Source organism: Manacus vitellinus, unplaced genomic scaffold, assembly GCF_001715985.3.
Source record: "Manacus vitellinus isolate BGI_N305 unplaced genomic scaffold, ASM171598v3 scaffold_21_pilon, whole genome shotgun sequence".
NCBI lineage: Eukaryota > Metazoa > Chordata > Aves > Passeriformes > Pipridae > Manacus > Manacus vitellinus.
Genome location: NW_021939546.1, coordinates 13,424,439 through 13,441,601, shown reverse-complemented (window position 1 = coordinate 13,441,601; position 17,163 = coordinate 13,424,439). Strand labels below are relative to the sequence as shown.

Below are 17,163 nucleotides of genomic sequence, written 5' to 3'. Positions count from 1 at the left end.
ATGAAGGCTGCGCAGTAGAGCAGGCGACTGGGAGCAGGCTCCCATCTGCACCTCCTGCTTGCAGACCTGCCAGACAGCATGGCCCATTCTCCAACCAGGAACAAGGAGGGGAGGGGAGGCTGTGAACGCCCCTCTCAAGGCTTGCCCAGGGGTTTGATTATCAATGCTGCTGAAGGACACTTCAGCCAGCAGCTGCCTTACAGTTTCCTATCAGTATCTCCGCTAGACCCTCCCTTTGGAGGGAGCTTTATATCAATATAATGAGAGGCTTTAGAGAGAGTTTCCCTCAGACTCTGTCTGTGTAGCCCCACAGAAGGATCCCCACTCCAACACAACCACAGGGGCCTCATCCCTGCAGAAACTCCCCCAGCTGCTCTGTTTGGTACCACCTTCCTCACCCATGACCTGTTCACTGCTTATTCTCTGAAGGATCATCTTCACCTACAGCTTCAGTCACACTGATTGGCACCATCTCTACAGTATCCTGGAACATCCTCACTCCTCTGCCCACTTTTCTTGCTGGACATGCCAGGTGACTGCACATTTGCTGTGATGCTCTCCACAAATACAAACCTCCTCTCTCAAGTTCACCAAGACTGGAGGCTCCTGAGGACAAGGACATGGGCTTTTCTCCAACTGTACCAGCAGCCCATGAATTCCTAGGGGCACACTGCTAATAAACATTACTGCCCAGGGAACACACAAGGGCTGCAAGATAGGAAACACAGCTTGGATGTGCTTCTGACCATGATACCTCTCCAGAAATTTTTCCACTTTTCTGTGGCTGGTTGCTGAATCCAGGGAAGGCAGAAGCCCTGTCTTACCATTAGCAGCTTTCCTAAACCCACTCTGCAATTAATGGGCTTAATTATTGATGGCACAGGCAGGGAAGGGAGGAAAGGAAAAAAGAGCCAACGAGAAGGGAATGATGTGGGGGTGGCAGGCGCCAAAGGTCTCCGAAGATCTTCCCTCAGCCTAGAGCAGAGAAGGAGCCCCTATCCGCTCTGCCGCTCCCACGGCCCTGCTCTAATGCTCCCTGACATGCCTCTGAAGACAGCGAGCTGTTTGCAGTCACCACCGTGATTTGTTAGTAATTATTTTCACGGTGTCACATTGCTGTCACTCTCTTAACAAAGAGACAGGCAGCCCGAGGCTGCCTGCAAGAAAGAACCAACAGAGAAAAGGAATTGTCAGGCACCCAGGGATCCTCTTTGCTTCCTGGGTTTCACAACCAGAGTCCTTACCAGCTTCTGAAGCAACTTCTGAGGAGAAGTGGCAAGTCAGAATCATCCCCCATCCTGGCCACAGGAAGAGGAATTAATTACTTAGCCCCTTCTCAATTTCACCTTACCTGTAAATCCAGTGCAAGACCCAGGTGCTTAGAGCTCCTTAAGCCAGCGATTTGCTTCAGGCCTGCAGCAAATGCAAAACAACTGTGGCAATTGATGACTTTTAGTGCTCTCCTTGCAAGACCCAATTTCTTTTCATGTGGTCTTGTCATTAGAGGACGCTTCCCAAACACAGCAATCCTGATGACAAACCTAAGCCTGCCTAAGCCCATCACCTTCACACATTAACCCTTCAGACCGCTCATATGTGCTCTTCCTATACCAGATTCATTAATTACAACATACTGCTGTGCTCTGCATGGCAGTAGCATTTCACTTGGCATTTCACAGTGCCAGGGGACCCCAGCAGCTTCCTCACACCTGAAATACACAGTCTAATGGCTTGCTGTTTTCTCATATGCAGTACAGTGACTTGACAAGACCCTCCCCTTGAACCACCTCCAATCCACCCACTCATGCATCCCACACCTTCTATGCAATCACAGCCATCCATCCTTCAGCTGATTTGTCAGTCCAAGGTAATCATGCCTTTCCCACGGTGCTTGCTTTGGCCCCCAAGGAATGGAGGCTATTTGGCACCCGAAGTGTCACACAGCATAAGGATACAGAGATGAAAGACACCTGGCCAGACAAACTTTAAAGCATCCTTGAGCTCTATGCAGAAACAAACTGGACTTCCTCCAGAGTATTTCCAAGTCTGAACTACTCCCAGCGGAAGAGTTCTTCCCCTGTCTGCTTACTGACAGTGCACAAGGGTCAGTCCCTGTAGCCCTGGGGAGACCTGGGTATTAATTCACCCTCTTAGCACAGGGAGAATTTTGCCTCACAGTCTAAGCAAAATCTTCCTGCAATTAACTGCATGGAAGAGCACTGACTCAGAGGGCAGCTCCTTTTCAGGGGTCCTTTTAATAAACCAAGAAATGGCACATACATGCTGTGAAGAATTAGGATCACCATTGGGAAGCTAAATGGTCCATAAAATGGAAAGGTTCTCTTCAGAGCTGGGAGCACGGTGAGCTGGAGGAGAGGTCTTGGCAACCTCCCACCAGGCTCCTCCATCCGCTCAGTTTGCAGGGAAAAGACAGGATTCCAGGCAGGAACGAGGCACTGAACTCAGCAGGTGCCCAGGCACCTCTGACATGCTGGCTGACAGTCAACACCAAGACCTGGCTCAAGATCCAGATGGAAAAACTGAAGCAAGGAAATTAGAGATGACCAAGTGGCACCTATGGAGGAAAAACAAAGGGTGTCCCAGAGTGTTGGTGCTGGGCAGAAGAGAGGAGTAAACCCTGCTCCAAGGGAGGCAAAGCTGGTGAGACCAAGGCAGGATGAAGTCCTGGGCAGTATGAGCTTCCCATACACAACCTTGTCAGGACATCATCCTACTTCCTCAGTCTTCTTCCCACAGACTTCTCTATTCTGCTTTCTTCTAGTACCACCTCCACATGCCTCACATCATTGCTAACACCTGGTCCACAGCAATCTCTGAGCACAAGACACCCATCCTCAGTGTCCCAGGTTGCTGAGGGCAGCACCTTGGCCAAACGCAGAAAAAGGTGATTCCAACAAGGAATGGACTCAGCTCAAAAAGTTAGTCTGCAGCTGCAGTGTCCTCCCGAGTCCTGCACACACCCAGACATCCACTCCTGAGAGTACAGTCGCTGGACAAGACACGTGAGAATACGCTGGAGGGAAAATACCAGGGACGACCTCAAGATGGCCCAGTAGGTCTTTGCCAGCCAGGAGCTCCAGGAGGAAAGAGACTGAACCCATCTAGGAAAATGGCTCCCAACAGGAAATAAACATGCAAACAAAACAAAACGCTTTGAAGAAAGCTATGGACTCACACAGTAGAGCCAGTGAAAGAGGAAGGATGCTGCTCCCAGGTTGGCAGTATTCTTCAAGCAGAGCTCTCTAGGCACAGAAGACATAAGTGCATCACTCCCAGTCAAGCCACTGGGAGGGCAGCACTGATGCCAACATACAACTGCTTTGCTTTGGCTGGGAAGTAAGAAGTGCAGAGATCCAAAGAGAGACAGCTGACATTTCAGCCCCAGCATGAAACACTATGGCTGTCTAACACTAGAAAAATTAAGCTGTTTTAAGAGAAAATGAACACTTCGTGAAGCTGATCCTGTTTTTCACACATGCCACAGACAACAAAATTGAGATGGCAAACAACCCTCCAGTGGTTATCCTGTGCAGTCCTCAAGGCAACCAGCTTTTTAGTTCCCCAGGGCACAAGACCACCACAATGCTGAATTGCTGTTAGAAGGCTCTTATACAGAGGTTAGGGTGTTTTTTCTACCAAGTACCCATTGATTTTGAAACCTTTTGCCTGAATTCACTGCAGCACTAGACAGAGAATTCACCCTAGTGATTCCTGGTGCAGAGGGAATAACAGTTCCTTACTCTATGAGCAGATGACATTGAGACCAATGACTTGCATCCAGTTTAGTGTGACTGTTTTCAAATACAGCTTAAGTCACCCAGGGATGGAAAATCCACCTTCTCCATTCATTACTCCATCCCAAAGGTTCAGTGATGGAAATAAAGCACTCGGTGCAATGCCTGTCTCATTCCCCCTTACGCTTCAAATTTATTCCAAGTTTCTTCACCATCTTTCAGGCTGTTTCCAACTTGTTTGGTCTTAATTCCCAGGCAGCAGAGTCCTGCTCCCCAGAGTGCACCGGACATCACAGCTCAATAAATCTGTGGCCAGTACAGCCCTGACTATGACAAATGTTTTTGCTATGACATGCCAGACAAGTAGCAGACCTGAAGGTGACAGCCCATTGCATGATGATTCCTATGCAAAGATTTCATGTCCACAGCTTAACCCAAAGGCATTCCCAGAATGACACATCTCAGACAACGTAACTTGCAACCGATGATTTCAAACACAGACAAGAAAAGGGAAACTGGTATATAGGGATAACAAAAGCCAAGTCTGATATATTCATTTTAAATAAGAGTGTACAGAGGGGAAATCTTAAAATCCAAAATTTATTTTGCATAAGTGATATCATTTCCTTTAAAAACAAAAAGCTGGACTGCAGGGTCACAGAAGTGAATGGGGTCAGTGCTGCTCCCTGTAAGTGCCAGAGAAGAGCATGCTCACAAGGCTCCCTTGCTTAGCTCCGGCAAAGCACTTTAGGATGTAATTATATGAACAACTCCATCAGCAAAGCTGACTCAAAAGGTTCCTGACCCTGGATACTCAGTCCCATCCCCGCACTGTAGTTCACACCACCCTCTTCCTTCAGCCAACGTAGCCATGTAAAGAGATACACCATAGGCTTGGTCAGCAAAACAATCCCCACTAAAAGCAGTACCACCAAGCTAATCCAAAGATCTTAGTTGGAAAGGAATTGTTTTATTAGTTTTAAACATAGGTTACTATAATAACTTTCAGTTACCAGATCTTTCTTGTTACTCTCAAAGCCACCCTCTGAACATACCTCCTGCCCTGCTGCCACCCAACCAGCCCACCCTACACTTCCTGCCTTTCCTCACAGCTACCCAAGTGGTCCCACTCACTCCAATCAGTGGCCATCTGCAATTTCTCCCCCAGCAGAGGCTACCAACCCCCTCCCAGTCCCGTGATAAAGAACAGCATGCACAAGGGACACTAACACCATCAATCCTTCTTCATTCATGTCCTAAGGCTGATCTCAAACTAAACCTCCAGGACAGAAGGCTGGAAAGAGCAACCCATTGCAACACTCAGAGCAGCTCTGAAAAGGCAAGCATCCTCCCAGCCTTTGTAACTTGCAAAGAAAGAATTAAACAGTAAAATTAAGCAGTGGTATAATTTACTGCTTAGAATTTACTAATATCCAACCTAGGAAGAGCACCAAGGGCTATAAACATTTCAAGACACTTCACTGTGTTTTATCACTATATTAGAGAGTACTTGCCTTTTAACACTTATTTAAGAAAATAAAAAACTTCTGAGCAGTAGCTTCCTGTGAAGACATAAATTAGCATGTTCTGACCAGCCACACTAAGTGCAGTACAAGCATCTTCATGTCAGCTATACAGACTAAAGCCTATATGTACTTTTAGCTATGCTCAGTGCATTTGCAGAATGATTCGAAACTGGGGAGAAGGATTAACTGATGCTCTTGACATTACGGTGCAGGTCTGAGTTTCGGCACACGAGGCTTCAGCTCTGCCTCTGCCTGCCTGCACAGCCACAGGCATATCACTTAACCTCAGTGTATCTCAGCTCTGTATCTACGAACACACGGTAAAAATGCCTCTTTGGTTGCCAAGATTAATTCATATTGTGTTTAAGAGCCCACAAACTGGTTCTATACACAGAGAGAGGCAACTTGACATTTCAGGGGAGACAGACCACACTAAAGAGCTTACGTTACAAGGGCTCAACCCTGGCAGACACTAAGAACCCTCTTTTCCAATAAGACCATCTCCTGTAGTCAGTGGCTCCCTTGGCCCTTCAGAGGCACATTACTCTCACCACCCAATGCCACATCAACACTATTTGCTTAATGAATAATGGCAGTTCCAACCTAGGTGCAGGATGAGGCACTAAAGCAGACAACACCAGGTATCCGAATCCATCCCTGGAGCTGTTAAACTTGGAGGATAGCTCCTTGCAACAGGCTAAAGGAATCCTCCTGCTGAGCACACAGAGGCCCGAGGACCGTGTGCCTAACAAGGCTGTATCCCCACTCATATTTTAGCTTGGCAGGTCTGGTGCTCCTTTCATCTTTTGCTTCAGGTAGCTCTCTTTAATTAATAACATTTCTGAGTCGACACAGGGAACTTTCCACCCAGAATGAATGGCCCTCTCTCATTAGAACCACGACTTGTCATGATGTATTCAAGAGCAGGAGTGTGATTCATTCCCTTGTCTGGGAACGAGGGGTGTTGCTGGGGGGTGGGGGGAAGAAGAGTCTCTGTAATGAGTGACTGATATTTGCTGAAGTTGATATGCGACTCTGTCGGCTTGAACTGCCTTGTCAGGACAAGCCTTCAAGAAAGGTGATGTTCCTACTCAAGAGGTTTTCCTCATTAAAGAAATTGCATCTTAACAGGAGGGAAGGGGAGGGGTGGCAGGAGAGCTGCTGTCTCCCTGCCTCCAGCCTGGTTCACACACACCGAGCACTGAAAGCGGGCTGATCCAAGCACAGCCCGTGGAGGATCAGCGTTCCATTTCGGAGGAACGCTCACACAATGAGCTCTCTCCAGCAGTAACCAATCCCTCCAACAGGGACACTCCTTCTGATGGTCCACCACACCCACAACAAAGCCTTTGATAGCACGGCCAAGGACCTCAACTCATGCTAAACCTCCATAGGCCCCTCCCAGATGCTTGGTGTCCTGTTCTGGGCGCCCAGCTCCTTGTGACTAGTGCTCCCTGTTGTCTGAGGGAAGCCAGACAAACAGCTCTGTGGTCTTCCAAGAAAGCTTCAATGTTCAAGAGCAACCAAGTTTGTAGCCACACAGTGCCTCATTCCCTGAGGATCCCTGAGTCAAGCAGAGGCTTCACTGATCCTGTAGCTGTTTCCAATTTGAATCCTGCAGACTCAGATAGTGCCAGACACCATCAGCAGAGAGCAATACCTTGACAGTCCCTATTCCTCCAGTGCTTTTCTTTGACATACTCCTGGCTTAGACAGGGCTATTTCCCCATCTTGTGCCCAGATCCACCACTGACAGGCTTGTAGATTCCTCCTCTTTGTTCCAGCCTGTCATGGTTTGAGACCCCCAAAAATCCAATTTCCAATTTCCAAGCCCCCCCCAAATTTGCTTCAGTGTGAGAGGGTTTTCAGACATAACACAATTGCTAGCATGAGGAAATTGTATCAAAATTTATTATGAATGCAATAATACTATAATACATTATATACAACAATTCTAACTATCTCTTCCCCACATCCAGTTTGCTCATCCTACTGGGCCTTCCAGTGCCCTGGCACCTACCAGTGGCACCTACTGGAAGCCCTCACAGCAGACAGGCCAGTCCAGAAGACATCATGCCTCAGCTCTTCAACAGCACATGCAGACAAGAGTCAAGCTAAATGCCCAGGTCATTGCTGGAACAAGGCTGCATGGTTTACCAGCCAAGCTAAGGACAATGGAGGACAGGAACTTCACACCATTCGAGACATAGGTAAGAGGACTGCAGCTTGCTCTGCAGGCAGCCATGCAAGTAGCTGTCATTACTAAGGAAGCTGTCATTACTAAGGAGCGGACCTGCCACAAGTGGTAGCTCCTTAAGCCAGGAAGCACTGCACTCACCTCATTGTCCTGAATTCCTCTGGAACCCAGTCAGGTTTCTACCACACAACGCTTTCACCAACACACTCCTCCCAATGTGGACAAGCAGCACTGCCTCCCCTCCTATTGCCCCAGGGTCTTCTGTGCCCAGTGTGTGGTCTCAACACAGTAGCAAAGGGCACTAGCTACACCACAAGTCTTGTAGGGAAGCATGGGGTGATTCCCTGGAATACCTCCTAGATGTTCCACATCTCTGAGGCTCTATCTCCCTGTCTGAGCAGCCTTGTTTCAGCTCTCTGCTTTCTCTCTTTAAAAAGAGATGCTCAGTTCTGCTTTGCTAAACCCTATTTGGCAATGTGTCTAAACACACGCAAACTTAATTAGTTCAGGAGGGAGACTCGGCATTTCTGGTGACGGATAAAAGTAAGGGGAAATGAGACAAGTCAGAGCTGGCAGGGAGTCCTCACTCGAGCCTCATCCACTGGCACAGTGGTAATCAGATGTGACGCTACAAGCTGCAGCACCCAATCGGCGACGGAGCGGCGTGATGTGCTACTCACCAAGCGGCTGCAGCCAGACTCCTGCTATCCATGTGGCTGGAAACACGAAATTTTCTGCTTTGCCCTGCAGATGCTTCAGGATTGAATTCTGAAGTTAATGGTTTAAAAAAAATTTTTAAAAGGAAGCGGGAGAAATGAACCACTCGCTACAACCTCATGGCCAGAAGTGGAGTCTTCTTTTCCAGCTGACTAGTGAGGGACAATCCATGCGAGAGACCACTGCAAATGGTGAAATGTGTATCTCTGCTCCAGAACTGCATGTCCTGCTGAGCCAGCTCACCCCACAACCCCTACGGCTCACCAGAAATGGGGCTCATCTTTACCTCTGTTTGGCCATGGTAGAGCTCTGAAGGAAAAAAAAAAAAGCCACCCAACATATCCAGGTTGCTCACTCCATACAGATGCCAAGTTAGGATGTTATCTGGTAACCTTGTCAGCCCACTGTGAAAGTGATGGAAAGATGGGCCTGAAGCAAAGATAACTGTTTCTTACAACCATCACCAAAAGTGGCAAACTGGGCTCTCAGAACAGCAATACAGGAGTAAAGAACAGAGAAAATAGAATAGACGAGAAACAGAAGTTTAGCACAGCAGCTGTGGTCTCTAATAGAAGTTTAAACATTATATATAAAGAAAAATAAGCCTCATTCTTCATTTAAGCAGCTAACACAGGAACCTGGAATATATACCAGCTCTGGACACAGCTTGAGCAGAGACCCAGACTTTGACTCAAGAGCTCACATACCACCCTCTGACTGGAGCACAGCCAATTTCTCACCTCCGCTAGCGCTTGTGCTGAGCTTTGGTCCTCACATCTCATTTCTCACTAATCACACCAAGAAAAGGCAAGGAGCTGCCACTCTACAAAGACCACTCTGCAGGGAAGAACTGGGGCTGATTGCTCCTAGGCTGTGTGCAGTTTATTTAGGCTTCCGACTTGGGGAAGCCAATGTCAAAGTGGAAACCAAGTCATACTACTAACGAGTTGTGGCTGTCAGTTTAGCATTGGATGTGTCAAGCCCATGCTTTACTGGTGTGATAACAACAGCAGTCTTTATCCAGCACTGTGGGGAGATTAAAAATGAAGCAAGATTATAGGAATCCAAAGGAATTCAGCACAATATGACGCTGATCTGCAAACACTTTACGGATTAAAGCAATGTAACTTTTAGACATTTAACTCTGTTCTTATAATAACATTTTTAGGTTGGTGGTTGGTTCCTGACAAAACATGCACATACACCAACATTTGAAGATCTCAGTGCAGGTTCCCACCAGATACAGTCACTCAGCTGGTGAAGATGACCTTTACGATAAGAACACCAATGAATCATGCCAGAGCTGTTTTGTATTCTGTCCCAAAGACTACTCTGTGATTCACATCGAGTTACTGTGCCAAGATGACAGAGAGGAAGCCTTGCATGCGTCAGGTAAGGACCATCACTTGATTTGGGTGTACAAAAACAGCATTCCACGTATGCACTCAGAAATATCCATCCCTTTGGAAAGTATACTGGATAAAAAGGAAAGCATCACAAAACTCCAGTCTAAACCCCTCTTGGGATTCTGAAAGGATTCATTCACTACAGAGAATAACCTAGGCAGTGATCTTGCACTATGCCCAGCACCTGTCTTCCGAAACAGCTCTCCAGTGCCAGTTATGCACGGCAAACAACAATTCCCCTAAGAAACGACAATTAGGGACAGTTGCAGGCTTGCAAGGACAAAGACATAGGTGCTACAGGCAAGCAGGGAGCAATAAAGCCCAGAAAAATCTCCCTCCCCTTCCATACTCACATCACTTTCAAATCCCAGTCTCCGCAGGTCACAAAAATCGACTTGACGCTGGGATCTAAGAGGCCTTCCTTTGCCATCCACTCGTCAACCCTCTGAAAGTAAGGCAAGAAAAGGGGATGAGTTTTGCGGAGACAGGCCGAGCCACAACAGTTAAACTCAGATAAGCTGCTTGCAATCAAGAGAGAAGAAAATTGTGATCTTATCCACCCTCTCCCTCTCTCTCTTCTCTCTTTGCTTGCCATCTCAACAACAGCACGTTTGGACCTTTGAAGATTTCTGATAGGAGACATCAGGCAACCAGAGCAGAGATGATCTTATCAGACACCGCAGCAGCTCTGCTCATGGAGGGATGGAAGTTGTGCAGCGTTAACGGGATGATACAACTGTGCTGTTACCTGGCATTTCTCCTCCACTTCTCCTCTCCCTGTACCAAAAGGGCTCCCAGTGAGCATAACTTATGTCCCCTTCACTGAGGAGAAATACACAAGTATCCTGAGATGGCATCCCTCCCCTGCAGCATTTTTCACATACTCTGATTCATACAGCTCCAAGGGGATACAGGAAAGGGGGGAAAATGGAAGGGCTGGGCACACACAGGCACTGTGTGGTAGTAACAAGCAAAGCCACATGTCCCCTTCCTTTCCAGTCTGGATCCCTCTTTCCTCCTTACAGTTCTGAGGAGATGCATGTTCAGGGCAGTGTGGATTTAAAGTGAATCCACTATTCCTGATCAACTTTCCATAGGAGCAGAAGTTCTGGATCCTCTTCAGAAATGGGTCACGTTAATCTGGAGGATGCAATCCACCTGGGGAACTAAGCAGAAGGAACTAACCTAGACTAAAACCCCTGCATAGACACTTCGTCCAGCTAAAACTAGCAAATGATGTGCCTAAAATCTTGTGGTGGCAGGCAATCAGCTGCTATTATGCAGCCTCACTAGCAGCATTTCCAAAGCTTCAGCAAGAGAAATCCGTCCTCTTTTCCCTCACGTGACACCTTTCACTCCTGAATAAACCAGCATGCCCCAGAAGCTGCCTGACCTGAATCTCATTTTAAGCTAGAAGTATGCTGCTGTAGGAACACCTTTTTGGTCCAAATAAAAAAAAAAATCTAAATAAGTGTTTCCACACTGTAAGAAGCTTCCATAGAAACAGAACAAACCATTTTCTGGAATACTCCAGTAGCGATCTACATTCGCCCATCCAGGCAAAGAGGGCTGTCCCTCCTGGGGAAGCAGGCACAGGGGTCCATACGCTTATGGACACGCACGGCTGCTACGTGCTCTCTGGAGAGCACAGGGAGAGCTGGGGGTTTGCATGGATGCAAGATGTCACCTTCGCAGAGCACCGTCTTCGGTCTCGTGTCATTGCCGCAGCCTTTCCTGGCAGGGGTCGATGCTTCTTCCTGTGACCGATTGTACAACAGCCCTCTGAGTAAAGCTCCCCGGGAAAGCAGCATCCAGCCTCTCAGCCACACTTCTGCCTCCCTTGGGCTGACAGGATCTTCCAGCCAGCCTCGCACGAGGCTGCCCGAAGTTGGGGACAGCAGCAGTAACCCTTTTACGTTCCCTGATGTGAGCGCCCATGAAGTGCTGTCTCCGTGGAGGATTTTAAAGCCTTTAATTTGATTTCCTCAGATAAGCAATTGTTGCAATTATTCTGATTAGGAACAATTAGGTAACACGGCAGTGGAAATCCTGACAGAGACAATGCATCGAACACCAACCTGCAGCCCAAGTGGGCTCTGCTTGAGGAGGTTTCCTTCACTATCTGACTACCAACAAAAGCTATTGATGGAGAAATACTTCCAAGCTAATTAAGCCTTAAATGCTCTAGGAATTCAACATTAGGCAGATAGTATTATTAGGGCTATCTCTGCATTTGCACATCCTCCAGATTAGATTTGAGAGGCATTTTCTTTCTATGCTACATGTATTATTGAGCATTTAAATAGGTAGAAAAATTAATTTAATAAAGTGCTGGGGAAGGGGAAAAGAAACGAAGGCAGAACCTCCAGGAGCAGTGGTCTCGAGCAATGTCTTGGTGCTTTAAAACCGGCTCAAGAAAGAATCGCCTCTTCTCCTATCTACTGGCAGGAGTTTGGATATCTTGTCAGCACCCTTGACATGAACAGCTGGAGATGACAGATCAATGGTTCAATACTCTCAGCAGCGTGTCACCAATGTGACAGCAAATGTTATTCTAATGAAGCTGTAATCATAGTCAAATTACGCGGTTCGATTCTCAGCAAGGGGAGGGTGCAGGGAAAGAGATGAAGAGGGGACGACAGGACCAGAGGTCAGAGTTCGAGAACTAAAGGTTACTCTGCTTACCTCAAGCACTTGCTGGAGGCTTGGCTGGCCATCCACCATGCCTTGAATAATCCCAGTCAGCTGAAACGAGAGACAAACAGAAAGCAGGCATCAGAGCAGCACTCAAAAGATCATTAGAAAGGTCTACTCTCCTGTCCATCTCTCTGCAACCAAAACATGCTCCTGTGACCCACATGGATGCTGCTGAGTAGCCAGTCACAGCAGAGTGACCCTGGCAGCTCCCCAGCCACAGGCAAGGGCACAGCTTCATCCCAAACACAGAAATGTAATGGGGCTCCTACCCACACCACAAAACAGCAAACTCTCGGCAGGGCAGGATCCACTTGGGGAGCGGTGTCATGCTTAAGCATGATGCCCTTTTAAACATGCATTTCACCTGTTTTGATGTTGCCTTGATGTACACAGGAAGCAGTAACTACCAAGGTCTCTGATCATTCCCCTGCTATCGCAGTTACACCAAAATTTCAGTGTTAGATGAACAGAAGAGACGATTGTTGGTAGGTAAGACCCAGAGTGGACCCAGTCATCCCCCCCTGCGCTGGGCAGCCAGCATGTTTTTTCCCATAGTCCATCACAGCCTTCCTCTGCATTTCAAAACTGTACTTAGAACAATGAAATGAAACCTGAAGAAAAGCACTTTCTTCCAGAACCCAGTCCACTCTGTTTTTCAGGAGGTTCCTTAGGAACAGATCCTGCTAACACATAGTCCTACTGACTGCTCCTGGACTGCCTGGCTGTTTAAAGCTAAGACACAGACATAAAAAGATGAAGTCTCATGGGCCTCTGCCTGTGTCTGCCCAGGAGGGCTTGAGGCACATGGAAAAGAGATAATTTTTCTGTCTGCCTTCCAAGTGACAAAACTGTCTTTTAACATATTGAATATCGGACGTCAGTAGCTTGCCATCAATGCATCCAAGTAATTAAAAAAATCATTACTAAAACAAGTGCACACTATGGGATTTCACTTCATATGGCAGTTTCCTGAAGCTACACACCTCACACATTTTCATAAAATAAGGTCAATGCAGGAGCATGCCCTGGTGCTTGCACACTCATCCAGGGCTCCAGAAGCCATAGCACCTATTCGAGAGGTGCTGACAGCCTCACCACCACCCAGGAGTAACTCTTCCATGCAGACCAGCTCAACCTACTCATAAAAATAAGCCCTCTCACAAACCACAGGGTTTGGCTTTATTAAATATGTGGCAACTGAAGGAAGCTAAATGGTTTTTACCTCTCAGTTTCTCTGGCTGCTTGGCTTACAGCATTGAACTCAGAGGATGGAAAAAGAAAAGATATTAAACTCCAATTAAACTGTAATTACACTTAATGAATACCAAATACCTGACTCACTGAATAAGCTGTAAGTAAAAAGATTATTTTCTCAAAGTGACTTCCACAGAATGGTAATACATACCTTTTAGGGAAAGTATTTTAAGAATGCAAAGCTTTTCTACATGGGTTTCTCAAGTTCATCAAGCCATTATGAGGCAGAAAGTACCAACTTATCTGTACAAGAACATACTGCCCACTACACACACACAAGATTTGTGCTGCAGAAATCATACACATGAATACAAAGGGATATACCTGCTCCACGGGTACATTTCAATACAAGTCAGAGAGTGCTCAAATGGGACCAGATTTATATTCTCTCACCCTTTCTGATTCTTTCTGTTATCAGTCACATCCACCTGTCACACCCAACCTAGTGCATTGGATCTCTGCAGCATTATCTGGTCTTGCAGCTTTGAAGAAGTATAAAAACATAAAACTGCACAATTGTAAAGTTTCACTGGTGATCCCAAGAAGCACACAGTACTTGGGAACACAAACAAGCTATAAGGCATTTATCTTTCTGTATTTTTATTGTCTATTCCTTCAGGGAAAAAAAAAATCAATAAAAATTAATCATAAAAAGAGAGCAAAGTACCATGAAAAAGCCTGTACAAGCACCTTCTGTGAGAGAGAATCTTTCCTTTAGCTCCCAGCATGAACTTGCTTGGGCAGCAGACAAACCACTTGCATCTTCCAAAAGGGCATGATGAGCTTTATACACCTAGTAACAGCTTTTAACAACTTGCAAGCACTTTCCACCTTCTCCACCTAAACACTCATCGTAACACCCAGCCCTCATCATAACCAATCACAACCTGTTGTTTTACAGAAGCAGATCAGGAGAAAGGGAATCAGATGAGGGCTCAGAGTGAGCCAGTACTGGAAGACATGCTCCTGGCCATCTGTGTGGGGAGTTGAAGAAACCTCCTGTAGCCAGGAGGTGCATAGACACACTAAAAGCAAAGGGAGGGTGACCACAAGTTCTCCACCCTTCCAGGCGCCCTTCCCATGCTGTGCTGTCCTCTTCAAGGAGGAAGAGGGAAGGGAGAAGTACTCCAGACCCAAGGAGTAATGTCAAGCAACTCCAGTAACCCTCCCACAGAGAGTCTCTCCTAAGCAGTTCTACTGCTTCCCAGGAAAGGCAGGAAGCAGAGGGGAGAGGGGAAATCAGCAGCACGGCAGACAGGCTCCCATGTAATGTTAACAGCACTGCTTTTCCTAGAGAGTTTATCTGGGAAACCATCGTATTTCTACTCCAAGACAGTTTGCTGATTACCTAAGCACTTGTCTCTGGTGTACAATCTGATAATCAGGCCTGGTCTTTCTTTGTAGACAAAGAGGGCCAATAAATCTCACCCTTTGTAAGTAGAGGTGCCTAGACAAAGCCCTTTACTGGCATTTAGCAAAATGAGTATTTTTCAGAAAACATAAACCAGCAGAAAGTCAATGGCAAGTGCTGGAGCTGTTCAGGCAGCAGCTCCACAGCAGCACGTCCTGGTTGTGTCCCTGGGGTCTCGAGGGAACCTACACCAGTGGCACAGGGCTGACCCCTACACCTGCCTAGCAGCAGGCACCAACGCCACTATTTACTAAGGTCCTCAGTACAATCAGTTTACCTGTGGCCTTCAGGGCAGGGCTTCAAATTCAGCCCCAGCTACAGGGCCTAGTGACAAGCCCAGTTACATTCCCAGCGTGATCCTACTCCTGGACCTCTTTGCAGCCCCTGCAACAGGCCAGTGGACTGCCAAGCTGGGAAGGACAGCAGCCATGCTGGACACTAAGCAGCAAGGGGTGCAGTGGGAAGATGCCCAGGAGCCAGTGACTTCCAGGCTAGGACTAAAACTAGCTCCCTAACCCACACTGTTAATAACAGAGGACTTGCCAAACCTGGCAAGTGGGACTTTTTCGTACCATTGATACACACAGGTGGGGGTTCTGCGACCATTTTGCCTGCTGGCATCAGCACTGCCTGTTTTCATCCAACTCTGGACACGATGCCAGACCACGGTGAGCAGCAGAGTCTGCAGCACAACGCTGAGCTGGGACAGCCGTGCCCATCCTGGGGACTCCGGCAAACACGTGGCCATCACACACACATACACACACAGAGCTCTGCTTGCTTTAGGGCTCCACACAGGAGACACAACAGGGGGAAGGATGAAATAGAGGGACTTCCAGAAAAAGGAATTTTGGTGGTAGTTAATGAGACAACTTCTCTCTAGAATTTAGAGGACTTGCAAAACGGACATTTTGGGCTCTACTCTTTCAGAAGATGGCGCTGTTTTTAGCCCAGATCAGGTGCAAACTGTGAGATTTATCACATTTGTACAAGCATATGTCCAGCAAGTCTCATGGGGATAAGGACAGCCAAAGTAGTTGTCCAGCCTTCTAGCATTAAGGTTGCAAAACGGTTTCCATTATAACCCTCTGTTCTCACACATTTATAGCTTTCTGAAAGCCCCTCTCCTGGGAATAAAGTTTTCAGTGCTTAGTCTTTTTTTTTTTTTTTTAGTTGAAACAAAATACCTTCAGATGGTTTTCAGTTACAAGAGAATAAAAATAAGTATTTGTTTTTACAATGTGAAAATATGGAAGGGGCTGGTTGGTCCTGGAGGGGACTCCACCTAAAACAGAGGAGTCATTTTTCATCAGATTAGTACATGTGGGACAAGCACTCCAAGGGCTTAAACCTGCAGCCAGCAAGGTAGGGGAAAACACGCTATGGTGCTATGATCCTAGACAAGATAGGGACAGAACAAAGAACTTGGATACCCTGATTCCCACATTCGGTACTTTAGTCACCAAGCTGGCCAACATTGAACCAGTGGAGTGGCAGGAAAAAAAGCCCAAAGCAAGAGCAACTTAAAGTTTGTTTTGATGATTACAACAAAAAGAAAGAACACACTTGGGAAAACATTCAACTTTTTGTGTTGAACAAAAAAAAACCAAACAAAAAACAACAACAAAACCCAACCCAACCCCTGCCCCCAATTCTTTTGAACCCTCAGGGACCGTTCTGCCCACCTTCATTCTGTATCTGTGGAAAGGTGGCCTCGGCTCAAGAGCAGCTGCACTCAGTAGTGAGAGCAACCAAGTAAAAAGAAGCTACTTCTCCAGCAATCATTTCAAGCACCCCACGAGCATGACATCAAAAAGAAAGTCTTAAAAATACAGACATCCTACCGCTCCGAAGGACTCATCAAACCCCAACATGCAGGCCCACAGGAGAGTCATTTAGAGCCTCTGAATACGCAGCCGTACAGCACTTCCTTCCCTCAGACCATGCTCTCTTTGACCTTCCCCACCACAGAGCAGCACAGCAAAATCACAAGAGCTCACAGGGAGGTTACAAGACTTTGAGCATCAGCTTTTATTTTGTGGTCACCCAGTTAGATGTTTGTTAATTGTAAATACAACTATCTCAGTCAGCAGATCACAGCTAGAGTTATTTATGAATCCAAAGTGAGGTCTTTACACGGTACTGCAATAACAAAAAATTATTCCCCTTGTCCTTAACCTAAGGCTGGCATGACACACTG

The 17,163-nt window shown here is 46.9% G+C and overlaps 1 protein-coding gene across 1 annotated transcript in view; it reads right to left on the bottom strand.

The window, feature by feature from the left end:
- ERI3 (ERI1 exoribonuclease family member 3) overlaps positions 1-17,163 on the bottom strand; it is a 119,106-nt gene that overhangs the window by 87,729 nt on the left and 14,214 nt on the right. Inside the window, exons 3-4 of the mRNA XM_008924355.4 lie at positions 12,287-12,346; positions 9,955-10,046 (exon numbers count right to left, since the gene is read on the bottom strand). Coding sequence (XP_008922603.1) covers positions 9,955-10,046; positions 12,287-12,346 — 152 coding nt within the window. The remainder of the gene's footprint in view (positions 1-9,954; positions 10,047-12,286; positions 12,347-17,163) is intronic.